Raw genomic sequence first — 27,339 nt, forward strand, 5'->3', positions numbered from 1 at the left:
GAACACAGTATTCGAGGTGCGGCCTCACCAGTGACGAATACAGGGGGACAATCACTTCCCTAGTCCGGCTGGCCACGCTATTTCTGATACAAGCCAGGATGCTATTTGCCGCCTTGGCCACCTGGGCACACTGTTGGCTCATGTTCAGCCAGCTATCGACCAGCACCCCCAGGTCCTTTTCTTCCAGGCAGCTTTCCAGCCATTCTTCCCCGAGCCTGTAGCATTGCGTGGGGTTGTTGTGACCCAAGTGCAGAAACCACCTTTAAGAAAAAATCATCAACATATGAAAAGCCTGCCCTTTATATCTTTATGAATGAAAAATTATGCATGTCTAGCAATACAGAAGTTACTATGAAGGCTACTTAGTGTTCCTTGATAATGTGATTTTGCAAGATTGCTATTTCCTTGCAAGTTTTTGCTCCTATAGTTTTTTTTTGGCAAAATATAATAGCTCTTGAGAACTGACAATGCAGCTTTTCTGCTGCATGAAAAGAGGCCTATTAGAAATTTGATTGTAGCCGAGTGATTTTCAGACTAGTTTTCATCCAGCTCACATTACATTTACCTAATATCTGCTTTAAATCACACTAGCTTGACCCTCCGCTGAGAACAGCCAGCCTAATACTACTTCAAAGACCTTGGCCTCTACAGCAATCCTCCTGAAATATTAGCACTGATCCTTTAGCTGATGAGAAATTTTGAGTCCAAGTTTAATTATCTTGAGCCTGGAGAGATACATATATACACACCGTTGCATCTTCATTGTTTAAGTTTTTCTTTCATGCATTACTGAAGACAAAATTGGATTGTTGCTTACATTCATCCACTGAAAAATTGTTTCTGAATACCTAACAAAAAGAGACTATATCTCCTCCACCAATGTATTCTTTGCTTGCTTGCTTGGCTACTTCTACATGGGGTATAATCAAATCTTCCAGATAATTTCACAGGTGCACTGATCTGATGCCTAAAATTATGGTAATAGAAAATAATGTTGTTCTCCGAGATGTACAGCATACATCACCTTTAGAACATAGACATGGTTGCTCCTCTGGCTGCTGAGCCATAATTTCCTTCTTTTTTTCTAACAGCTGTAACTTTGGGTATTAATAATAATAGACATAACCATGATTCTCCTGAATATACAAGGATGCTTTGTTAATGACCAGAGAATGTTCGGATTGCCAGAGGCTCTCCTCAAATACTTTAGCTACCAAGGACAGGATGCTAGTCAATATAGTAACTTTAAAAAGAAAGCTATGACTCACTCTGCTTCTCCAGCTAACTTGATTGAGAATGTTTTATTTCTCCAGTGATTCCTCTAATTTGGAGCAGGACAACAACATCACAGATGGGCCCAATGCATATTTTCTACCAAACTTTTTTTTTTTTCCAAATTTTCAGGAATGTTTAGTAAGAAATATTTTTTCATTTATGCAAGAAGAGAAATAGAATATCCTGAAGAGCACAAAGAAACCAACTGTTGGCCTTAGAATCACAGGTGATTAATAATTCCTTTCAGACATGTTTATGAGAGTTGTCTATGCTGTCTTACTGTAACCTATGTGCTCTGCAATACACTTGAAAACCTCCAAGAGCACTGCAGGCATTGCCAATTCTTAAGTAGGATAGGCTAACATGAGCATGTAATACCATGTGTCAGTGCAATCAATTAACTTCAGTTATAAAATTACAGAATTGCCCCAAACAGCTATTTTAGACCATGCCCTCATCTCCAGGTCTCATCACAGGTGCTAGTCTTTTGTAGCCTAACCACAAGTGCAAACTTCTGCTGTACGGCATGCTGTTAGGGGCTCTCAATAATTAATCTTTGAAATACTTTGGTTCAACCTCTAGTCAGAATGAAGTTACACAACTAAAACAAGCTGCTGAAGCACCACATCCTTTCCTGTAACTATGCAGAAGACTGCTTCAGGGAACAGAAAAAGCAGAAAGAAAACCCCTGCGCATATAATTCCCCTGTGAGAGGATTTGCTGCCTTTGCAGACCTCCAAACTTAAAAATCCTCTGGCAGCTTGGGGGCAGGGGCCCTGGAAAGAAGCACTAGCTGTAAGATAGTGGAGAGTAGTCAGGAGAGCTGCTGTGCAGGGCTACAGAGGCCAACGGGCCCCACGCGGGCAACGATCTGACAGGGAGTTACAGCAAGGACAGAGAAAGCCACAGCAAACAAAGCCAGCACTGCCTCAGAAGCTGCCCGAAGCAGAGGCTACTGCCCCCCCCAGCCTGCCCCCAGAAACCACGGCGCAAAGTACGACAGGGCTAGCAGGTTCCACCCTGAACAGCCCGCTTCTACTGGGCAGCCACCACTCAGCCGACCCCAGGAGAAATCAGATGACGACTGCCCCACTTCCTTCCCCTCCCACGGAGCCTCCCAGTCCCCTAACGGCTACAACCCAACACACATCCTTCCCACCGTACAGCACACAGCAGCCGAACGGCCGCGTTATACGTCCGAGAGAAGGGGCGGGACATCGACATCGCCCTCGCCCCTGCCCCACCCACCACAGAGCAGCGAGAAGGGAGGACGGGAGATACGCGAGCGTGGCCGGCGGAGAAGGGGTGAGGCGTGAGGCTCCGCCTACCTCCATCTGCTGGGGAAACCAGGGCGACAGCCAATGGGGAAGGAGACCCGCGAAGTAGGAAGGGCGGGGTTTCGGGAGGCCGCGGGGCGGGGTTAGCGCTGAGTTTCCGCAGTGCCACCGCCACTTGTAAAGAGATCGTGCTTCTCGTGATGCGTGTGAAGTATTTGTGTGAGGGCAACCAGACATTATCCGCCGCGGCGGCAGGTTGATGACCAAAGGCGGCAGCGGCGGGATTCCCTGGCAGTGGGTGTGCGGCGGGCACCGAGCAGAAAGGAAGTGATTCTTCTCTGTTCTATCTCCCCACCCCCGCCGTCTCGGTCGGGATCCAGCGCATTCTCCTCCCTTAGCGCCTTTCCCGTTCCCCCGTCGCTAAGATGGCTGATGGTGGGCAGTGAGGCGGGGCTGCGGGGTGTTGCTACCGGCCGGCGCCCGGCGGGGCAGGCGGGGGCGGCTGACGGGGCAGGACAGGACAGGATCGGTGCGGTGGGGTGAGGTGTGTGTGTGTGTACGCGTGTGCGTGGAAAGCCGCGCGGCGCCATGTCCGCCTTCGCCCTGGAGGAAACACTGGAGGCCGACTGGGTGGCCGTGAGGCCTCACGCTTTCCAGGAGCGAGAGAAGCACAAATTCGTCTTCATCGTGGCTTGGAACGAGATCGAGGGCAAGTTCGCCATCACCTGCCATAACCGCACGGCACAGCGCCAGCGCAGCGGCTCCCGTGAGCTATACTGCGGCGGCCTTGCCGCCCCCGAGGCCGGCATCCCCACGGTGAACAGGGGCCTGGCCTGGAGCAGGGACTTCGGCCTGGCGCGCGGCTCCTCGCACCTTTGCGCCGAGGCGGGGCTGCGGGGCTACGAGCGGGGTGCGGCGGCTGAGGTGCTGCTGAAGAGCCCCCTGTGCGTCAAGAGCAGCCCGGCCCGGAGGCCGCTACGGTGCCCGGAGGCGGCAGGTGCCGTCGAAGAGATAGAAGCGTTAGAGCTGGGGAAGGAGGAGGCCGCCTCACTGTCGCCCTCGCCGCTGCGGGCAGACGAGTCGGTCGCTCCCGACGCGGAGCCCGTGGGGGGGGGAAGAGTGCAGCTGGGCCGGCCTCTTCTCCTTCCAAGATTTGCGGGCTGTGCACCAACAGCTGTGCTCGGTGAACTCGGAGCTGGAACCCTACCTGCCTGCCTTCCCCGAGGAGCCTTCAGGAGTGTGGACGATGCTGTTTGGAGCCCCGGAGCTACCCGAGCAGGAGATGGACGCTCTCTGTTACAAACTGCAAGTTTACTTGCTCCACAGCTTGGATACTTGCGGCTGGAAGATTCTTTTGCAGTTGCTCTTCACTGAGACTGACGACCCCGAAGAGTATTATGAGAGTCTGAGTGAGCTGCGACAAAAAGGTTACGAGGAGGTGTTGCAGCGGGCCCGCAGGCGAATCCAGGAGGTGAGGCTACTGCATGGTCCAGATATCTCTGCCTTAGTGTTACCTTTTCCTTACTCTGTGACATTTTTTTTAGATGTTCTCTCCAGCTGCTTCCCTCTACCTTCGCAGAATAGATCGATCCATGAGACAAAAAAAAGTATAGGAAAACTGTTTCGTTTAAAATAAAAGAAAAGGCAAGCCTTGAGAATCAAAGTAAGGAAATGAAGCTTAACCTTTCCAAGGTCTCTAGGGCCAGGATTTAAGAAGATGGTGCTGTTTTCCTATGTCATCAAAGTGTGGCTCAGTACTTTATTTTGTGCAATTGAACGTAGATGTTTGTGAACGAGAATCTGATGGATTTGGCAAGATCTTGCTCCCAGATTTTTGTTGTTGCGTTGCTTTGCACCAGGATGTGTTTTAGTCTGAATTTTTCTGTTTAATGTGAGCAGCAACATGTGGTGTTTATTTTGACAGTACAATTTAGGTACTTGAAGCTAAAAAGTTCTAAGTTCTTACAGACTCTGAGTGCTGAATCTGCTATTTGAAGTGAGATGTTTTCGAGTGAAATTGGAGTAACTACAACTTGTTCAGCAGCTAAATTCTTACAGTTGGGATTTTAAAAAGCAAGCTATGAGGTCCTAGTGAGTATTTATTGTAATGCCATTGCTAGTGTCTGACAAGACTTGCATGTTTCAGAACATAGCATATACTCTTTAGATGAAAGTAGTCGAATAGGTTCTGCTAACTTCTAGCATCAGTGTGTGAGAATTTTTTCTCACTGGACTGAGGTATATAAGGACCCAGATTTTCCCAGTGAAAAAGGAGAATTTTACACTTGTTTTTATGTTTCAACGGCCTTAGTTCAGAATGTACCTGGATCTATCTAGGTGCGACTGTGTATGAATCATGTTATGGATTTTTTTTATTTTTGCAAACACCATCTATGTTCTATTATATGGATATAAGTCAAGTTTGGCTGCTTCAGCTGCCCACATATATCCTATCAATATTGTGTGTTCAAAAATGTGTGGTGGTGAACATTTTGATTTTTTTCCTTGATGGAGTATGAGCATATGTGCTTGCTGTTTTTGACTGCATAGTTTAGAGTCTTTGTAGGATTTGGGCCCAGCTTTTCCTTAGTGACTGGAGTTACAGAGTATGAGAAAATTGTTTTATCAGTGATGAAATCATGATAAGGACACCTCAATGTAGCATTGTCAGGTATAAATTTATTTCCAAACGGTTGTGTTAGGATATATCATTGTGATACTTCTTTTTTCTTCATGGCTATTTAAAGGGCTGAATTAATTCTTGTTAATTTTGGTATACAGCTGGTAATTAGTCTTCTGCAGTAGTTTTAGTCCAGAGATTATGAAAGCATGTTGTCATCTACTTTTTTCTTTGACTGCATGAATGCTTGGGAGCGTGTGCTTAGATTCACTTAGCATTCAGCTCAGCAGTTTTTATAAGGAGCTGAGCAGGACAAGAGAAGTTCCTGTTAAACGTGGGGAGTTTGGGAACCAGGTACCTAACTCAAAGTGTGTGGTGTTTCTGAGGAAATGCTAAATCAGAATTACTGTGTAGGAACTATTTGTTTCTTGGAGAACCTAAACTTCTGTTTTGTTAGCACCAGTACTATCAGCAAAAAATAAATCGGTTATCAAGAGGCAACGCAAGCTTTATCCATTCAGAATCTCTAAACTATAACATCTTATTCTCTGTTAATGTTCAGAACTTGGTGCAGACAAAATGGCAAAGCATATTTGTGTATTTGACTAAAGAGCAACCTTCCCTTCCCATGATAACCAATCCAGTAGTGTACCTAAAGTTAGTACAGCTGTACTACCATCAATTGTGTAAATTGATCCTTCTTTAATTAAAGGTAGTTAATGTTTAAGAAACCAATAGAATGACCTGCTGTATCCCTTTTGGCTCTCAGGTTTCTCTTTTCCTTATCTGTTAGTGGTTTACTTAGTCCACAGTCGTTCTTTTAATCAAATACTAATATTGTTTGTCATTGCAATTCTAAGCAAATGAAGCAATTGATGATGAGTATTGAGAAGTATTTCTGAAGTAAAGGTTTTTCATACTTTCAAGAAAACCTACTGAATCAGTGTTTCATATCTCACTTTAATTTACTTTTCCACCTGTACTTGAAGTTTGCCTGTTAGCTGTTGGGAATGTTGGATTCCTGCAATTTTAAACGATTTTACCTCTTATTAGAAACTTTGGGGAAAAGGGGACAGGTTTGAGCAGCACTGGCAACCAAAATAGTATAAAAGAGCATAACGAATATGGAGGGTTTTCATTAATATAAAATTGTGCAAAACCCCCCAAGTTTAGAACTCCAAGACTTTGGCTTAACATTTCAAAACATGCTTCTGTGTTTTATAATTATTTTATATATCTCTTTTTCGAGGATAAATTCTTCTGTGCAGTTAGAAATGCTTGCAGTCTCTGTTGATTATGTTCTTAGGGGTGGAGAAGCAAAGTGAGCAATAAAACCTCTTGTGTTCCTTGTTTCAGCATCCCCTACTTGGCTATCTGTTGCTTTCCATATGTTACACACAAACCGGTTTATTTTCACAGCAGTTAATAATTGCTGCTCTTTTTAATAGGCATTATTATCTCTGTCTCAATTATAAACTTTAATAAGCCAGAAGAATGTTGCAAGTAGAAACAGATCCAAGATGAGGAAGAAAAATAGTTTTAGAGGAACTGTATGACCTGGAATTAATTTTTACTGCATAATTTGCAGTTCAGAAATAGCATATCCTTTTATTTTTTCAAATAAAACTATTAATTCTGTAATAACTTAAGAACAGTTAATTTATGTTAAAGTAAAAACTTGTATCTAAAGGAGTAAATATTGTTCTACCTAATCTTTGAAAGCTAATAAACACTTGTTTGGAGCCCTTGTTCATTAAGCTTATACCTGTTTAAAAAAAATTCCTTGGGTGCTCACCTAGAGGTCTGAGCTCCCAAATGGAGACATGATACAGAATCAGTTAATGACCAGATGAAAAGATGTTATTTCAACAGAGAGGATGCCACTGAATCCTTATTTGGGATTCCAGCTTCTTGGCCAGTATTTCTAAAATCTTAACTTTTTCTGCCTTCTAGATGCAAAGTTTTTCTTCTGCACTCTTGTTACAACCGTCATATTTTTATTTATCTGATCTGCAGCTGGAGTCATTAGCAGTTATTTCTGGTTGTTACAAACTAGTCCTAAGTTAATAAATATTTTAAAGGCTCAGCATTTTAATTGTTGGAAGTTCACACCTGACTCCTGCAAGCATCAAACCCAATAGTAAGGATACTGCAATACATTTTCAGATAAGCAGAATTAAATGTGGAGTGGTTGCCCAACCCTCCCCTTTTCTGCAAATAATAAAAATCCAAGTCACATGGATATTTTGTTTTCAAAGTGTTTCAGTGAGTTTCTGAAATGTGTTCTGCATATGTAAATACATATTACAAGTTAAACAATTATGATGTGATACTCATGGAAGATGTGGATGTAAGGTAGAGGGCTATATCACTTAAGATTCATGGACCCTTATAGCAGCAAGGATAATTAAATATGCAACATCTTAATCATATGGTGGACTTAGAGTTGCTGAAAGTCTAAGCTCTGATTACATGCCATTTTAAAATACATGCTTTAAAATGGCATTGTTTAAAGGACATTAGACTATGTTAGCACAGTATTTGCTTCTCTCTTTAGTCTGTGTATTAAAACCCTCTAAGTCCTAAGCAAAATAACAATTTACCTTTTCATTGGGAATCTTTTATCCTTCTTCCATTTGATATCTTCTTGAGTAAATGTTTATTTTTTAATACTGCCCTTCCCTGTTACTTCTGTTTTATACGTAGCTGCAAATTGCTTCAGAGATGTATAGACTTGTGATTGTAGGGTTTTGGATATTGTCTTTGTTTTTGTCCAACTTTTGTGTTGTCTCTTTCCCAGTCTCAGTAGGATGCTTGTTTTGGATTTGAAGGAGTTTTTTTGTGTGTGGTTCCCCCCCCCCGTATGCACTTATGGCATACATATATAGATAGACTTCATGCGTTGTTTTATTAATGCCTTGTTAGTTTGACAAGAGCTAGCTGAAGATGATGAATATTGCTACTGTATCTGAAAACAGTAGAATGCTTAAAATAATGTACATTTCTTCAAAGCATGTACAAATGATATGTACACAAAGAAAAGGACTTCTGCTTGAAAAATTAGGTCCTCCTTGACAGAACTTAAGTCTTACATGAAAATTATGAGTACATTCTATAGAATATAGCAATATTGTTCAATATGACTCTTAGTAAGATTAGACGTAATTTTTAGAAACTGAAGACAGCAGCTTGCCAGTCTCATAGTTCATTTCCCTATCTAAATACCTGTGAGAAAAAAAAAAAAGGAAATAAATTGCAATATATGCTCTATTTAACTGTCTGAACTGGGATTGAGACACCATTTTTGTATTCTAGTTGGGGGAGTATTCTGATCGGATTATTTTATTTAATTTTATTTAATATTCCCCTTCAAAATTGTAATTGTTTGTTACCCTAGATGTAGAGATAGACTTTCCTCTATTTTTCTTTTAAAGTTTTTCTAGTTTATATGCAGTTGCAGCATTTTCATATACAAGAATATTTTCAAGAGGTGTGTACCACCTATGTAATAAACACTCTATAATCCATTGTGCTACTTGGGATTCACAGCCCACTTAATTTCTTAGCTTTTAGAGATGATGTTGGTTGTCTTTTCTTTGTGTTTAACTTTATCATCTTGCATATTTTTTCCTCATTTTTTCCAGCATTATTTTCTTTCTCTTTAATTGAATATCCAACCTTCAAGGCCTTCGACTCAATACCTTTTAATACTGCTCTCTAAATCCAGTAACTGTTTTTCCTCTCCATTTCTGGCTGAGATAGTATTCACAGGCAAGTTAGAATTTGAAAGCAGATTCATTCTGATTGCATCTTTTTACAGTTCTTTCTATAATATGACAAGACACTGCTTACAGATGATCAGTGAGGTTTATGTTCTTTATATATGTAAATATTGCTACTACAGAGCTGAAGAAGCTACTGAAAAGCAGAGGTTTTCAGAAATATCTGTGCCTACCATTTTTCCTCTTTGGGGAGGTGCTTTTAGAATGCCTTTTTAATATTAGTAGAAACATACCATTGCAGTGCACTGGGAAATTGTTGTTATTGGTGACAACTTCAGTCAAAGTGGGGATTTGGTCCAACTAAAGAGACATCTGTTAAAGTTGTTTATCTTTTCAGGAGATGAAAACTTAGCCATAAGGAATATGGTAGGGAGAGAAGAAAGATAGGATAGGAGGAGAAGGAAGGAGAAAGATGATATTTTTAAGATATGTATTGACTAACTCAGTGATGTTATGTGTATATATATCTGAGCTGTTGCTTAGAATGTGTGGTGGATTGATCCTGGCTGGATGCCAGGTGCCCACCAAAGCCACTCTATCACTCTACCTCCTCAGCTGGACAGGGAGAGAAAATATAACTAAAGGCTAGTGGCTTGAGATAAGGACAGGGAGATCAGTCACAATTAGTCATGGGCAAAACAATCTGATGGGGTAATTAATTTAATTTATTACCAATCAAATCAGAATAGGGTAATGAGAAAATAAAACCAAATTTTAAAACACCTTCCCTCCACCCCTCCCTTCTTCCTGGGCTCAACTTCACTCCTGTATTCTCTACCTCCTTTCCCTGAGCAGTGCAGGGGGATGGGGAATGGGGGTTGTGGTCAGTTCATCACATCTCTGCTGCTCCTCAGAGGACTCCCCACACTTTTCCTGCTCCAGCGTGGGGTCCCTCCCACAGGAGGCAGTCCTCCATAAACTTCTCCAACATGAGTCCTTCCCACAGGCTGCAATTCATGAACTGTTCCAGTGTGGGCCCTTTCCACAGGATACAGTTCTTCAGGAACAGACTGCCCCAGTGTGTACCCCCAACAGGGTCACAAGTCCTGCCAGCAAACCTTGTCTAGCATAGGCTTCTCTCTCCACGGGTCTACAGGTCTTGCCAGGAGCCTGCTCCAGTGTGGGCTGTTCACAGGGTCACAGCCTCCTTTGGGCACATCTACCTGCTTCAGTGTGGGTCCTCCACAGGCTGCAGGTGGATATTTGCTCAACTGTTAACCTCCAGGGGCTGCAGGGGGACAACCTGTTTCATCATGGTCTTCATCACGGGCTGCAGGAGAATCTCTGCTCCGGTATCTGGAGCACCTCCTCCCCTTCTTCACTGACCTTGGTGTCTGCAGAGTTGTTTTTCTCACATATTCTCACTGCTCTCTACCGGTTACTGTTCTGCTGCAGGTTTTGGGTTTGTTTTTTTTCCCCTTCCTAAATATGTCCTCACAGAGGCGCTACCACTGTTACTGATTGGCTCAGCTTTGGCCAGTGGTGGGTCCGTCTTGGAGCCAGCTGGCATTTGCCCTATCAGATATAGAGGATGCTTCTAGCAGCTTCTCACAGAAGTCACCCCTGTAGCCCCCCCCCCCCCCCCCCCCCCCCCCACCAAAACCTTGCCGTGCAAACCTAATACAGAATTCTATCTGTGAAATAGGAGTTGGCAGAAGAATAAGGTTCCGTTGTGGGATGTTGAGCCTATTGCTTTAACAGTTGAGAGTATCTTGTAAATAGAATCATAGTTGGTATGGACCCATAAGGATCATCAAGTCTTAACTCCCTCCTCTTCCTCTGTTATCTCCAAATAACAATCAATTATTAACATTTGGTGTTACGATAAATCTACTATGTGTGATTCTATAATGCCATAATGATTTTTTAGTACTGTACAAAAGCAAGAGATGCAAATGAACATGTATTGAATTCTGTAGAGGAACCTGCATCTAAAACATATCTTGTGATTTTTGGGGCAACTTGGAGTACTCAGGAGTTGCCAGTAATATAACAGTGACATTATTTCTTCTCTCTATCCCAGAAAAAAACCCCAAACCAACCAAAACAAACCAAAACCCAAACTCCAGCTAAAATCAATTAAGTTTATTTTTAAAAAATTGTCACAAAATATTGTTAACTTACTATGTAGTAAGTTTCTAAATAAGCTATGCTGCTGTTGTAAACATTTTACTGCATTAAAAACTGGGTGTCCAGAAGTTTTGTCCTGCTACTGGAGCATATGAGGCTAATAGCAACTGTAGGTTTAACCATGTAATATATACTGATCTAGATTAGAAGACTGAGAGCTCTTGAGGAAGGGAGCCAAAGTTAATATACACTGGAACAATTTAATTGAATTGCTCGTACATCTTGCACAGTACTAATGTAACTAACTATTCAGAACAAAGATCTTGGATAGTTCACTGAAAATCCCTGCTTTAAATGCAGTGCTGTTTAATAACAAACATGCAAAAATGTTTTATGAATGGTGAAGAAAGAATTGTTGTGCTCTTACAGGAAGTAATATTTCATCAGAAATCTAGTGATATCTGCTAGAATATGGGTTAGTCTTTAATAATAATTGTTAAAGCCTTTGCATAACTTGAAACAGGATTATAAAAATAAAGAAAATAGTCCAAATTTGTTGGACTGGAGATTAGATGGTCTCATAGTATCTTCCAGTCATAAGCTGTATAAATTAATAAGGGAAATGTGGTTTTGTTTTAATTTGTTGTTGAAACTTGCCCAGTTCCCATTTTCTGCAGAATTTGGGCCTGAAATATAAACCAAACTCGTAACAGAGTTTGTCTGAAGCCTTCATGAAGAATTTTAACACTGCTAGATTTTAACTTGCAACGTCTCTACAAATGTCTCCTTGTTTACTAGCTCTCGCTTGTCAACTGTGTCCTTTATTCCTGTCGTGGTTTAACCCCAGTCAGTAACTAAGTACCACCCAGCTGCTTGCTCACTCCCCCCTCACCCAGGGAGGTGGGGAGGACAATCAGAATGTAAAACTCGAGGGTTGAGATAAGAACAATTTAATACTTGAAATAAAATAAAATCCAAAGTAATGATAACAAAACATTTATTATGAAAAAGAGGGAGAAGGGGAGAGGAATGAAATCCAAAGGGAAGGGATAAAAGAAAACTAGTGATGCACAGTACAACTGCTCACCACCCACTGACCAATGTCCAGCCACTCCCCAAGCAACGATTGGCAGCCCCAGCCAAACTCCCCACCTTCACTCCCCCATTTATATACCGAACATGACATCCCATGGTATGGAAAACCTCTTTGGCTAGTTCAGGTCAACAGACCTGGCTGAGTCCCCTCCCAATTTCCTGTGCCCCTCCAGCCCTACCTGCCAGCAGAGCCTGAGACACCAAAATGTCTCTGACCCAGTACAAACACTACCCAGCAACAGCCAAAATCAGCATGTTATCAACACTCTTCCCATACCAAATCTAAAACACAGCACTGCACTAGACACCAAGAAGAAAATTAACTCTATCCTAGCCAAACCCAGGACATTTCCTAATGACCTCTTATTTGAGGTTCTTTTGTGTAGTTTGAATTTTACTTTTGGATTAATTCTTATAGTCATAGGCAGAAAGGGATTTTAATGTGAAGACAGCTTTTCTGGCAAGGTAGTTTTTGAAAATCATCATCTGGAGCCATTCAGAGTAGATATAAACTCAGCTGACCAGTTGCAAATAGGTTTTCTGTTAAGACCCTATCTCTGGATTTCCTTTCTATCTATTATTTTCTGTTTGTGGTATTTGTATGGTGAAAGTTATCAAATGTATAGATATTTTTTTTTTGTTACGTATGGGTTAGACAAAATTACCCTTTCAGAAAAATTTTAATATGTAGTATACTATTTTTTGTAAATGAGTTGCTCCTGAAAAGGTGTTATAAACCACTTCCAGTCATTCAGCAACCTTTTTTATTCTTTCTGAAAGTAAATTCAGTACCTCCGCTTTCTGAAGCGATACTGAAAATTGTTTGTCTTATATTTCTGTTATAGTATTATTTTAAAATGCATTTGTAGACAAATATTTATTTATATGACCTTGTTTTGGAAAAAATGCTATGACATTGGCATGAGAGAACTGGATGTTTCTTTTCCTTTGAAAATGTTTTTTAAATATACAATTAGCATTTGTTTGTGATGACTTGCTGACAATTTATATGGGTCATCTAAAATGAGTAGTAGCACAACTTCTCACATAATAGCATTGCATCATGGTTTATTTTCAGCTACTTTAGGGGAGAGGGTATTATAAAAAAATTTCAATAACTTAGAATCATAATTATGTTAGAAGGAACCTCTGCAGGTTTTCTAGTGGAACCCCATGCTTAAAGTAGAACTAATTTAGATTAGGGCTTGTTTTTTTTTAAAAAAAAAAACAACCTTAAATAACACTGTGCTTTATATCTGGTTTAAGAAAAATTTTAAAAAAGAACAATAGGCTTTTGAGGGAGAAAATCTGTAGATCAGTTTTACAAGTTTCTGAAAGTTTATAATTTTTCTACGTATAGCACTTGTGGCTTCAGAGTCCAAATTTTTCAGGTTTCAGTACTGTGATATTTGTTTATAATTATCAGATATCAAAATTTTAAATTCTATTCTTTTGTCACTTCAGAATAGTATAATTCAGCAAAAAATCAATATGTGGGAGGAGTTTAAAAAAATCCCAAACTACTTGCAATATTGGAGCAGTTGTGGAAGAGTTGAATTAATAGGTAAATTGTATGTATTATTTCAGCTGTGTTCTGTTATGCTGCTTTATCATGCATGGATTTTATTTCTCCATAATATTTAATCTGTGTATCCTTTCCTCCTCGTTTCTCCATGAAAACAGGAACAAAACCAACCCAAACAGGTAACACTACAGAATACAAATCTGTGTTTGCCTGACGCTAATTTAAATTGCTCTCTTCTGAAATGCTGTGCTGTTATGAAAGTGATTTTATAGCTTGCTGTTTACATTATATTTACTGTTAGAGTAGGAGGAAAAATAGTGTACATCATATAAGATTTCAGTAGTTTCTTGATGTATCTTTCCCGCAGATTCGCTTGGAGAAACTGGCTGCTCATGGCTTGAATGAGTGTATTCTTTGCTGGGTAAAATATTGGCTGGATGGCCAAGCCCAAAGAGTTGTGGTGAACGGAATTAAATCCAGTTGTGTCCAGACACAAATGGTGTTCTCCAGGGCTTGATATTGGGACCAGTTCTGTTTAATATCTTTATCAATGATCTGGGTGAGGGGACTGAGTGCACTCTCAGTAAGTTTGCAGATGACACCAAGTTGGGCTGGAGTGTTGATCTGCTGGAGGGTAGGAAGGCTCTGCAGAGGGATCTGGACAGGCTGGCCTGATGGGCCGAGGCTAATTGGATGAGGCTCAACAAAGAGGAGAGTGCTGGGTCCTGCACTTGGGTCACAACAACCCCACGCAATGCTACAGGCTTGGGGAAGAATGGCTGGAAAGCTGCTTGGAAGAAAAGGACCTGGGGGTGCTGGTTGACAGCCAGCTGAACATGAGGCAGCAGTGTGCCCAGGTGGCCAAGGTGGCCAATAGCATCCTGGCTTGTATCAGAAATAGCGTGGCCAGCCGGACTAGGGAAGCAATTGTCCCCCTGTATTCGTCACTGGTGAGGCCGCACCTCAAGTACTGCGTTCATTTTTGGGCCCCTCACTACAAGAAAGACAATGAGGTGCTGGAGTGTGTCCAAAGAAGGGCAATGAAGCTGGTGGAGGGTCTAGAGCACAAGTCTTATGAGGAGCGGCTGAGGGAACTGGGGTTGTTTAGTCTGGAGGAAAGGAGGCTGAGGGGAGACCTTAATGCTCTCTACAACTACCTGAAAGGAGGTTGTGGTGAAGTGGGTGTCTGTCTCTTTTTCCCAGGTAACAAGCAATAGGAAAAGAGGAAACAGCCTTTTGCTAGGGGAGGTTTAGATTGGATATTATGAAAATGTCTTCACTGAAAGGGTGGTGAAGCATTGGAACAGGCTGCCCAGGGAAGTGGTTGAGTCACCATCCCTGGAGGTATTTAAAAGACATGTAGATATTACACTTAAGGGCATGGTTTATTCGTGGACTTGGCAATGTTAGGTTGACAGTTGGATTTGATGATCTTAAAGTTTTTTTCCAACCTAAATGATTCTATGATTTATATTTTATCCAGCCTTTTATTGGTAATAGTGGACTGTAAATATGTTCTTTCTTTTGGACTTTTTTGGATTTTGTATTCAACTTTTAAATAAAAAAAAATCATTATTTTACCTTAGAAACTTTAAACATTTTAGTCATGCATTATGCTGTTTCCTCCTTAGACCTGACTTTCCATGATTTCACCATTGTATAAGGTCCTCTAGAGGTTGAAAACGTGTTGAACTATACCAGCCTTGGGAAATCATACAGTGGGCCATTTGAGTTACCTGTCAGCTGTTGTCCAAGATTTAAAGCAGGGGTTCTCAAACTCTTTAACCAGGGGGCCGGCATGTGGATGAGCTGGCAGGAGGTCATCTGGGGCTGCTTGGTTTTCCCTCCCCAACCCCTGGTGGGGGGGAGCGGGGGGATTCTGTAAATACCGGGGCCGGATTGAGGACCCTGGGGGGGCCATATCCGGCCCACGGGCCGTAGTTTGAGGACCCCTGATTTAAAGGCATCTCAGCCCCACTGTTGAAGGCAGTTGAAGAACTGGATCATCGATTTGCTGATGCTGAAAGGGAGGGATCCTATCTCTTTCCATCCTTCCGTTTTCAGCTTTGTGTTCCTTCCTGTTGTGCTTCTCTGACCTTGCAGTGTGCTGATTCAACTCAGTAAACCTCAGTAAATTAATCCAAAAGAAACTATAGAAATAACTGAGCATCTGGCAGAAAGCTATTTTGTTGAAGGGTCTGAGAAATACCAAAGCCAGTGCAGTGGAGGAAAAGTTTACCTGAGAGTAGAAGGAACAAGGAACTGGGGTGGAAGTGGAAGAAAAGGAAGAGGGATGGGAAGTGAGATCTCCTCTCAGTAGAAGCAAACCATTAGCTCATCTCTGCTTTAAAAAGTAAATTTACCCTTACCAGTGTTTTGAATCTGATATTGTCACGATGCTTTACTCCCTTAAAATTAGATTTTTAAATCTCTTAATGTTAGATTAATATCAGACATTTGAGAATGTTTTCTATCGTGCAAAATGCATTGTTTAACTGGTAAGAGTACTAATTCAATGCTGATGTTGTGATTTCCATGAGTTGACTTCAGAGTAATTATACCTTTTAATTATTTTTTTTCTTCATCAAATTTTCACCTTTGTTTTTGTAGAAGAATATTTGTTCTGTAGTGGAGTGGGTGTTTGGCTAGGCCTATGTGTCCTGACATTGCAAACCTTACACAAAGAAAGGGATTTTTAAGAGTAGTGTCATAATACCTGCTAAGTAAATGTTTTCATTGTATGCAAGTATTAGTTTGTCTAGATGGTTGTCAGTTTTGAGGCTCTTGAATATGTTTTCCTGACTAATAGCATAGTTCAGAAGCACGGAAGAAGAGGGTCTGTGGACCAGAAGTGAATGTATTTTATAGCACAGCATGAACATGAACACTTATGTAATGTATGTTCTCAGTCTTCTGGCTTTGGATTTTTTTTTCTATTGGACTCCTGCAGAAAAAAGTTACTTAGAACTCAACTCATTAGGACTTGAGTAAAATAAAGCTCTTTGCCAAGCTTACAGGGTGTGAGGTGTTGCCTAGAAGTTTTTTTGTTCAGAGTTACCATATTCCAACTGATCAGTGATTCATTTGTGACTTTATCTTTTAGTTATATTGCCCCTTTCCAAAGGGAAGGAGTCCAACCAAGACTGCCATATTAACTTTGAAATATGGTAAACATCTATTTTATTCATCAAGTTACATTACAGTGTAAATACTTATTTCTGTGTTACTAACAGCAGAAAAAAGCCTAGTGCTCTATACAGTGAGCAGGCCTATACAGTTAGCCCTTTTTTGCCATGATTTCTGTAGCTTATTTGTGGCTGTGCTATTCCAAGTAATATACTAAATTCAAACAAATACTTGTGTTTTTGGGCACTCATTTGGCATCATACTGTAACTTGGGAGTGGCACAGTATCCTGGTTTGGGCCAAGATAGAGTTAATTTTCTTCCTTGGTGGATAGTGTGGTTGGGGACTTTTTGGTGTCTCAGGCCTTGCCTGCAGGTAGGGCTGGAGGGGCACAGGAAATTGGAAGGGGACACAGCCAGGTCAGCTGACCTGAACTAGCCAAAGGGGTTTTCCATACCATGGGATGTCATGCTTGGTATATAAATGGGGGGGTGGGGTGTGTGTGTGTTTGCTGGGGCTGCCAATCGTTTCTTGGGGACTGGCTGGACATTGGTCAGTGGGTGGTGAGCAGTTGTACTGTGCATCACTAGTTTTCTTTTATCCCTTCCCTTTGGATTTCATTCCTCTCCCCCTCTTCCTCCTTTTCATTATAACTGTTCTTTGGATTTTATTTTATTTCAAATATTAAGTTGTTCTTATCTCAACCCTTGAGTTTTACATTTCTTTCCAATTCTCCTGCCCACCCCTCTGGGTGAGGGGGGAGTGAGCAAGTGGCTACATGGTACTTAATTACCACCTGGGGTTAAAACATGACACACAGCTGTGTCACACAGTAAGGTAAGGAGGTCAGATAAGTACCATTTTAAAATAAAAGCAACTTTACCATGATGTTACACATGTTTGTCTTGTTTACAAAAAAGGAGACACATAGTTTTTAATTGTTGACATCTCCCTTTCAGAAGAGATCTGGTGTGCCATGCATTGTTATTGGATTTGGCAGCTTTAAGCTTGAGCCTTTTGATATTCCAACAAATTTGATATATTTTTATTTATACATAGAGTTCTGCTGAGAATTCTATTTAGAATTTTGTGTGGGAGGAGAGAAGATGCATTGTTCAGTAGTGATGTGTGCATGGAAATAATGTTTTAGCTCACTTAGATACATTAAAGTACTACTACAGTTTTTCTTACCCAGTAGTTTAGTTCTCCTTTTCTGTGGACTTGTATTACAGGTAGTGCGTTTAAGGTGCATTTTGGTAGGCAGTGTACATGAACTTGACAAAAGTAATTGTTACTGTCCTAGGAGCTGTTAACCTAAGTGTAAATGAAGATAACTGATAAGAATGAAAGGAGGCCAAGACTGCCAGCCTGCAGTGTGCTGGTCTTTGCCTTTTGGTGTGCTCTCTGCACTCAGGTACTTGGGTATGCAGGCTTTCTGCATGCAGGTAAAAGACTGTCTTAAACGGGGTTTAAAGAGCAATAATGTGGCTCACTTGATATGAACAGCTCTTCACAGGTCTAAAAGACAGCAGGAAACATCTTATGAAAGTGTTCCTTTTTATTTCTTGTGTTTTAAACACTCACTGTTTTACTGCCCAATATCTTCTTTTAGGATTTTTGTGTGTGCATGTGTGTTTACTGTTTGTTTCTTAGAGTAACTGCAAACTTTAAACTTGTTTGTTATGTATGTTTTATGTGTACATTTGGTTTGATTATTTTAATTTGTTCAGTCTTCCTGTAAACAGCCATCATAAAATTCCCTCAAAATCCAGACAATAAATTTTGCTATGCATTAGCATATACTTTGATTCCCTATCTTCAAAAACCTGGTTGAAAAATTGAACATTTTTGTCCACTCAGTAGGTGGATGATTGCTCTATGTACCACTTATAAACTGTGTGGCTTCCAAATGAGTTTAATATGTAACTTACTCATTTGTGTCTTCATTTAATCTTAAGAGTTTAGACAGATGTAGAGCTGATTCCAGAACTTCTCATACTAGGCAGTATTAACTTACTTGTTTGTGCTCTCCCAACTCTGTGTCCATCTTTTGTATTCTCATAGATGATTTCTGTCTTAACAGTAAAATATATTTTAGATCTCTATTGGAGAGTCAGGCTTTAGTCCATTACTGGGGCATTCACCTACTACAAAAATGCAAATGGTCTTTTTATACTACAAAGGTAGGGATGTTGATGGTGATGAAATCGTGCAAATAAAAAGCTAAATGTTCTGGCAAGGCTTGATTTTATTTTTTTTTTTGTTTTTAACCACAACAGGTGAAATTTAAATCAAGGACCGTGTGTGTAAGAGAAAAGTAGAATCATAGAATATCTCAAGTTGGAAGGGACCCATAAGGATCATCGAATCCAACTCCCTGCTCCTTGCAGGACTACCTCAAACTAAACCATATGACTAAGAGCATCGTCCAGATGCTTTTGAATTCTGACAGGCTTAGTGCCATGACCACTTCCCTGGGGAGCCTGTTCCAGGGACTGACCAACCTCTCAGTGAAGAGCCTTTTCCTAATGTCCAATCTGAACTTCCCTTGATGCAACTCATTCCATTTCCATGTGTCCTATCGCTGGTCACCAGAGAGAGGAGATCAGCACCTCCCCCTCCGCTGCCCCCCTTGAGGAAGTTATAGGCTGCAATGAGGTCACCCCTCAGCCTTCTCTTCTCCAAGCTGAACAAGCCAAGTGACCTCAGCTGCTCCTCCTAAGTCTTGCCCTTGAGACCTTTCACCATCTTGGTCGCCCTCCTCTGGACACACTCTAATAGTTTGATGTCCCTCTTATATTGAGGTGCCCAAAACTGCACACAGTGCTTGAGGTGGGGCCGCAGCAGTGCAGTGTACAGGGGGACAATCACTTCCCTCGACCAACTAGCTATGCTGTGTTTGATGTACTCCAGAACCTTATTGGCTCTCTTGGCTGCCAGGGCACACAGTTGACTCATATTCAACTTGCCATCAACCCAAACCCCCAGATCTCTTTCCGCAGGGCTGTTCTCCAGCCTCTTGTCCCCCAGTTTGTATGTATAACCAGGATTACCCCATCCCAGGTGCAGAATCTGGCAGTTACTCTTGTTAAATTTCATACGGTTGGTGATCGCCCAGCTCTCTAGTCTATCCAGATCTCTCTGTAAGGCTTCTCTACCCTTGAGGGAGTCCACAGCTCCTCCTAGTTTAGTATCACTGGCAAATTTAATGTACATTTGTGGTGGCTTGACCTTGGCTAGATGCCAGGTGCCCACCAAGCCACTCTATAACTGTCCTCCTTAGCAGAACAGGAGAGGGAGAAAATAAGATGAAAAAAGAACTCATGGTTCAAGAGAAAGGCAATTTAATGAAGCAATAGCAGAAGTCGTGTGCACGGAAGCAAAGGAAAACAAAAGATGTTATTCTCTACTTCCCATCAGCAGGTGATGTTTGGCCACTTCCCAGGAAGCAGGGCTTCAGCATGCATAGTGGTTACTCTGGAAGAGAAATGTAATAACAAATGCCCCCACTTTCTTATCCTTTCTCTTAGCTTTTATATCTGAGCAGACATCATATGGTATGGAATATCCCTTTGGTCAGTTTGAGTCAGCTGTCCTGGCTATGTCCCCTCCCAAGATCTTGCCCACTCCCAGCCTAGTGGTGGGGGGGGGGGAATGTTGGAGAGAGCCTTGCAGTAGTGAGAGCACTGCTCAGCAGTAGCCAAAACACTGGTGTGTTATCACCACCTTTCTAGCTACCAATACAAAGCACAGCACTATGGGGGCTACTATGGGGCTCAGCCAGACCCAATACAATCTCCACCCCTTATCCTATACCATTTGTATCATGTTCAGGTCCCACATAACTTAATACATATATATATCTATATATATCTTCTAACCATTCCATTGTTTTTAGTTCTCATTACTGAAATCCCTCCTTAAAAACACAACTTAAACTACATACTTAAACAATCTTTATATCCAACATACAGATTTATACATTCTCATTATCTATTATCCCTTGTCCTTTAACATTTAGATATTACTTTTCCATTCCATGAGCTTCCTTTACTCCTTCATATGTTCACAGGAGGATATGACTTGGACCTCATCTGTCAAGATAGGTGCTTAGGACAGGAGAAGCAGTATGTTTGATTGTTGGGCACCAACACCAGCTTGATTTGGGCCATTATTGCACTCATCGGGTTCCTTGCAAAACTCACTCTTCATTGGTTCTGATCATTCCTGCTACGTTCCTTCCTATAACATACAACTTTCATCACAGATTATTTTTCTCCCAAGGTTAAATCTTCTTGAGGCACACACCAGGTCTCTGCATCCTTTCACATTACCCACCAAGTACACCCAGGTCCTTGAGCGAAGACAATCCTATGAATGGGTTTGTCTTTTCCCATGGGAGAAGCAATCCATACTGTCTTCCCCAGCCACCTCCTTGTGTGCACTACGGGGACCTTATCTCCTCCCACAGTATGCAGAGGTTTTGTTTGGGCAGGACCAGGAGGGTTAGCAGATCCTCTGGTGTTAACCAGCCAAATAGCTTTTGCTAAATTTGTATCCCTGTGCATCCATGCCCCATTACCCAATGCTCTCAGCATAGTCTTTAACAGTCCATTATATCTCAATTTTTCCATAGGCTTGTGGGTGATAGGGGATGTGATATACCCACTCAATGCCATGTTTCTTTGCCCAGGAGTTTATGAGGTTATTTTGGAAATGAGTCCCCTTATCTGATTCAATTCCTTCTGGAGTACCATGTGTCATGACTCAACAGACTTCCCCCCTGCTACTCAGCATGAGGAATCCATTTCACTGGTTATGGGCCCAGGCAGTGCAAACACGCACTAGGACTCACAGTGTGATTAATATGATTACTTTAATGAACACCATAAATCAATCCCCACAAGCAAACCACTATCTCTATTAATATAATGGAGGCAGTGATCATGTGTTGATAACCCTTGATAGTATTATAATAAACAACACAGAGAAAGGTAAAGAAATAGACTACACAGTTGATTAAAACATTATAGTAAGCTACAAGTGAAAGAAAGTAAATAGACATATGACCTGCTCAGAGGGAAAGCGCAGTGTTGTTACCGAAATCTCGGAATGAAGAACTTATCGACACCAATGTGATGTAGATAAGCAGACACTTCTTTATTGACGGCCGGGTGCGTGAGCGAGTCCTCTCACGATCAACGCACACCAGGTCCCAAACTCAGATTCCATATATAGAACTTATTCATACATATTCATTAAATATTCATGCATAATCATAACATTTCCCATAAATCATTTACATACTCTCCTCCTATATCCGATTCTGCGCAGTAAAGCTTAGAAAGGTCTAGAAATGGGTCTAGGGTACGATTTGGGTAGGTGGTATATGAGTCGGTGGTTGCGATCTCCCCCTGCCGGAATTACCTTTTACTAAAGTTCACAGTTTCTTGGCAGGCACCTACAAGCTGTTCCAGTCGACTCTCCCCAGTTCCCATTAATCTCATCCTCTGACATTTCAATACACCTCTACGTAAAGAAGACTGGTTAAGTACAAAGGAACCTTTCAACCCTAAAGTTATTACCTAAGTTTTTCACAATAGTTCCAGGCCCTTCTTCTAGCCTTGGTACAGGACGTACAAAAGATGTCATAACTACTTCTACTATATAGCTGTAAATTTTCCATAAAAATTTTCTTATTCCTCTATATTTTAATTCTATTAAATGATTTTATAAAATCAATCAATCAATATAATATAATCAATCAATCTTAACTTATTAACAAATAGATAACATTTCCCCCCTTTGAAAGTGTTGAAAATCATTATTTCAATACTTTCACATTATTCATATATCTTTTGTTTCAACATATTTTGGTGATGGATCATATCTTGGTGAAATGGTTGGTACTTCTCTCATAATCATACGATTCACTGCAATTCTATTAGTAAACTGTTTCTTCAGACATGCATATACTAGCATGCTCATCAAAAAGACAACTAGCAACAGAAACAAAGTTTTAATTATAGATTGTATCCAAGAGCTCAAATTCCATCCCAGTTTGTTAAAAAATTTTCCAAACCAATCTTCTGACATATCCTTTTGAATTGTTTCAGTTTCTTCTTCAATTTTTCCCAATAAATCTAGATCATGTTCCACATCCTGAGTGACATTTGGAATGTGGATACAACAGTGGTCCAGTTTATCTTTGAGATATCCACATACTCCATGTTCTTTAAGCAGGAGCATATCTAGTGCCATTCTATTTTGTAAAGTCATTCTGGAAGTTGCCTGTAGTTGTATATTCAATTCCTTAAACCCCTTCTTGGTAACATTTGCCAATTTTTCCACATGACCAGTTAAATGATAGAGCCATGCTCTGTTTCTATATGAAGCTATAGGATTTAAAAGTGATTCCAGTGCCCAGCCAATTTTCACTCCTGTAGATGGTTCATTCCAAACATCATTATTTATCCCTGATCTCTTTATTCGTTTCAATTCTAAATTCTCTAGAGATCCTTTAAATGGTGATTTCTTCCAGATTGGACACAATGTTGGCATGCCTAACGTGATTTGTTTCACCTTACCATCTAATGGTAGGTGTGTTGTCCAGGTTCCATCACTTAATGCCCAAACTAAATGTCCTGGACTTCGAATAGTAGATTTTCTACAACTAAACAAAGTTCCTCTTCTGACTGTAAAAGTGCTGGTTAAATTTAGAGTATTCTTAATACCTCGACAAAAACAACCATATTTCAAAGCAGCAGCCAACGGAGGAATTCTTTGGATTACTAAGTCTGCATTACTACAATCATACACTTTTTCACATTTCCACCATGGCACTATTTTATTTTCTTTCTCTCCCAATGTAGTTGACCTATCATCTACCCAGGGTAATACTGAAAAAACTTTTCCATCCCATGTAAAACACCAAGGAGTTCTTGCTATATATTGAAAATGGGAAAATATGGACATAGACCATATAGAGTCCCACTGGTCTACTAATTGGGTGCTTTGGCCAGTTTCGTTACACTTCCATTCCATAACACTTTTGCTCACACTGGTTTTAAATTGTTCATCATAAGAACACCATCCTACATTCTTAAATCTCCCTATTTTGGTAAAAACATGATTTAACAATTTTTCACAATCTGCCAGACTACCTGGAGTTTTCCATTGTTTTCTAGTGACTTTCACTTGTTCATACCATTGAGTCACTGGCCTCTGTTCACAATAATTGGTCTCATTTTTATGTTCCAGGTTAGTCAAATTCATGGTTAAAATTCCCCATGGAATAGATTCACCTACTGCTCTTGGTATAGGTAAACAAGCAGTGATCTGCGTGATGTTTTGTAAATTGGCAAATTCTTTAATTAATCCCAACATCAGATTTTCCTCAGCCATTTGTTTGGGAATGTCAATCACTTGTTCTGTTTCTATTTGTCTTTTGTTCCTATTCACCAAGTCATCCCATGATCCCACCAACACTATCAAAAGAAAATCCAAAAACCAATCATAACTTGATCTGCAAAATTAGACATCTTCCAAAGTCAATTTTTAAGTCTCTGGGTCACGTTCCACAGTCCTCCACGGAGTAGATGCCTTCTTTACGGTGCTTTCTTCACTCGAGTATAATGTATCCAAGCATCCGATTCTGCAATTTTGATAGCTGTAAAAGTGGTTAGCAGTATCTGGAAGGGTCCTCTCCAGCGCTCCTGCAAAGGTTCGGAAGTCCACGTCTTCACATAAACATAGTCTCCTGGCTGGAAATCATGCACTGAATTTTCCAGGGATAAAGGTCTATTCCAAATTACTGCACTCCGAATTGCAGTCAAAGTTTTTCCTAGAGAAAGCAAATAGTTATATACATCCTGCTTTCCTTTCACATGTATGTTCGGATTTGGTTCTGGAGACTCATATGTTTTTCCATATAATAATTCATAAGGACTGACTGAGGTTCCATTCTTTGGTTGTACTCTGATTCGTAATAATGCCAATGGAAGTGCCTGAGGCTACTTTAAACTAGTTTCTTGACAAATTTTACTTATTTGTCGTTTTAACGTTTGATTCATCCTTTCCACTTTCCCACTAGATTGTGGCCTCCAAGATGAATGTAAATCCCAATTAATACCCAATGCTTTGCTAACACTTTGGACTACTTCAGCCACAAAGTGTGGACCTCTGTCAGAGGAAATTCCAATAGGAACTCCAAATCTTGGAATTATTTCTTGTAATAACCACTTTACAACCTCTTTTGCTTGTGTGGTGCGACAGGGAAGGGCTTCTGGCCATCCTGTAAAAGTATCAACCCCTACCAAGATGTACCGGTACCCATTTTGTCTAGGTAACTCTGAAAAATCTACTTGCCAATAATCTCCAGGTTCTGTACCAGATTTCAGTCGACCCATTTGAACCTTTTTCTTAATCACTGGATTATTTTTCAAACATACTTCACACTTTGCAGTTACCATTTTAGCTATTCCTAACATCTTAACTGATATTACTTGCTTTCGTAAGAATGTTACTAAGGCTTCTGCCCCCCAATGACATTCTTGGTGTCTCATTTGAATTATCTCTCTCATCAAAAGAGGTGGAATTACTACTTGCCCATTAGGAGTTACCCACCATCCCTCTAAGTTTTTCTTAGCATTTAATAACTGACCCAATTTGTCATCTTCCTCTGAATATCTCGGTTTTTCTCTGGGAAGGGTTACTGTTTTAGAAGGAATTATTGCCATTCGTAATGCTTGTTTCTTTGCTACCCTTTTTGCAGTTCTATCAGCTAAATTATTTCCAGCTATTATTTTTGTGTTCCCAATCTGATGTGCCTTACAGTGCATGATTGCTACTTGATCTGGCTTTTGAACTGCTTGTAATAATCGTAATATTTCTGTTTGATGCTTAATGTTTGATCCTTGAGAGGACAATAACCCCCTCTCTTTCCACAAAGCTCCATGGACGTGCACTACCCCAAAGGCATATTTTGAATCAGTCCAGATATTTACTCTCTTGTCCTTGCTTAGTTCTAAGGCTCGAATTAAAGCGATGAGTTCTGCCTTTTGGGCTGATGTGGTACTTGCCAATGCTTCTGCTTCTATAACTGTAGTCTCTGTTGTTACCGCATATCCGGCGTATCGAACTCCTTGTTCCATAAAACTGCTTCCGTCAGTATACAGTTCCCAATCTGGTCTCTCCAACGGCACATCTTTCAGATCTTCACGACTGGAATAAACATACTCGATAGTAGCCAAGCAATCATGTTCCAGTCGTCCTTCTTCCTGTATGGAACTTAAAAACACTGCAGGATTTACCAGGTTAGTTGTCTTTAGAATCACATCATCTTGTTCAGTCAATACCACCTGGTATTTCATCATCCGGCTGGGGGACAGCCAGTGTCCCCCCTTCTGTTCTAGGACAGTTATCACCATGTGTGGAACATAGACTGTTATTGTTCTTCCCAAAGTCAATTTCCAAGCTTCTTGTATGAGCATCACTGTTGCTGTCACTGCTCGAAGGCAGTTTGGCCACCCTTTACTCACTGTGTCCAGTTGTTTAGAGAAATATCCGACTGGTCGTTTCCAGCTTCCTATCCTCTGGGTTAGTACTCCCAGTGCCAGGTGTTGCCTTTCATGAACAAACAGCTGGAAATCTTTGGTTAGATCCGGCAGTCCCAAGGCAGGTGCAGACATTAAGGCACGTTTCAGTTCTACAAAAGCCTTTTGCTGTTGTGGGCCCCATACAAAGGGAGAGTTCTTTTGGGCCTCGTACAGTGGTTTAGCTATTAGCCCATAGTTCATAATCCAAAGGCGACACCACCCAGCCATTCCCAGAAATGCTCTGAGTTCATGAATATTTCTCGGCTCAGGTATACTGCAAATAGCTTCTTTGCGATTTCTTCCTAATTGCCGTTGTCCTTTTGAAATCTCAAAGACTAGATATATCACTGTCTGGCAGGCTATCTGGGCTTTCTTCCTGGACACTTTGTATCCATTTAGTCCCAGAAAATTTAAGAGGTCAATAGTCACCTGCATACAGGTAAGTCTTTCTTCTGTAGCAATCAGTATGTCATCCACATACTGTAGGAGTAAATGTCCAGGCCTTGATTTATCCTGTTTCCCAATTTCAAGTTCCTTTGCTAATTGATTTCCAAAAATAGTTGGACTGTTTTTAAATCCTTGGGGTAATCTAGTCCATGTCAGCTGCATCTTTCGCCCAGTTTGTGGATTTTCCCATTCAAAAGCAAACAGTTTTCTGCTTTCCTTTTCCAAAGGTATACAAAAGAAAGCATCTTTTAAATCAAGCACTGTAAACCACTGATAAGTCTCCCTTAATGCTGTTAACAGTGTATAAGGGTTTGCTACCACAGGATAAATATCCTTAACTATTTGATTTACTGCTCTCAAGTCTTGTACCAGTTTATATTCACCCGAAGGTTTTCTGACTGGTAAAATAGGAGTATTATACTCAGATTCACATTCTTCTAAAATTTTATACTCCAAAAATTTATCAATCAATTTCTTCAATTCCTGTCTCACTTCTGGTTTGATTGGATATTGTTTAATTCTCACTG

The 27,339-nt window shown here is 40.8% G+C and overlaps 1 protein-coding gene across 1 annotated transcript in view; it reads left to right on the plus strand.

Moving 5' to 3' along the window:
• The first annotated feature begins 2,695 nt into the window (after positions 1-2,695).
• LOC121080534 (junction-mediating and -regulatory protein-like) overlaps positions 2,696-27,339 on the plus strand; it is a 123,173-nt gene continuing 98,529 nt past the window's right edge. Inside the window, 2 exon segments of the mRNA XM_040578607.1 lie at positions 2,696-3,656; positions 3,658-4,023. Coding sequence (XP_040434541.1) covers positions 3,141-3,656; positions 3,658-4,023 — 882 coding nt within the window. The 5' untranslated portion in view covers positions 2,696-3,140.

This window comes from Falco naumanni, chromosome W (assembly GCF_017639655.2).
Source record: "Falco naumanni isolate bFalNau1 chromosome W, bFalNau1.pat, whole genome shotgun sequence".
NCBI lineage: Eukaryota > Metazoa > Chordata > Aves > Falconiformes > Falconidae > Falco > Falco naumanni.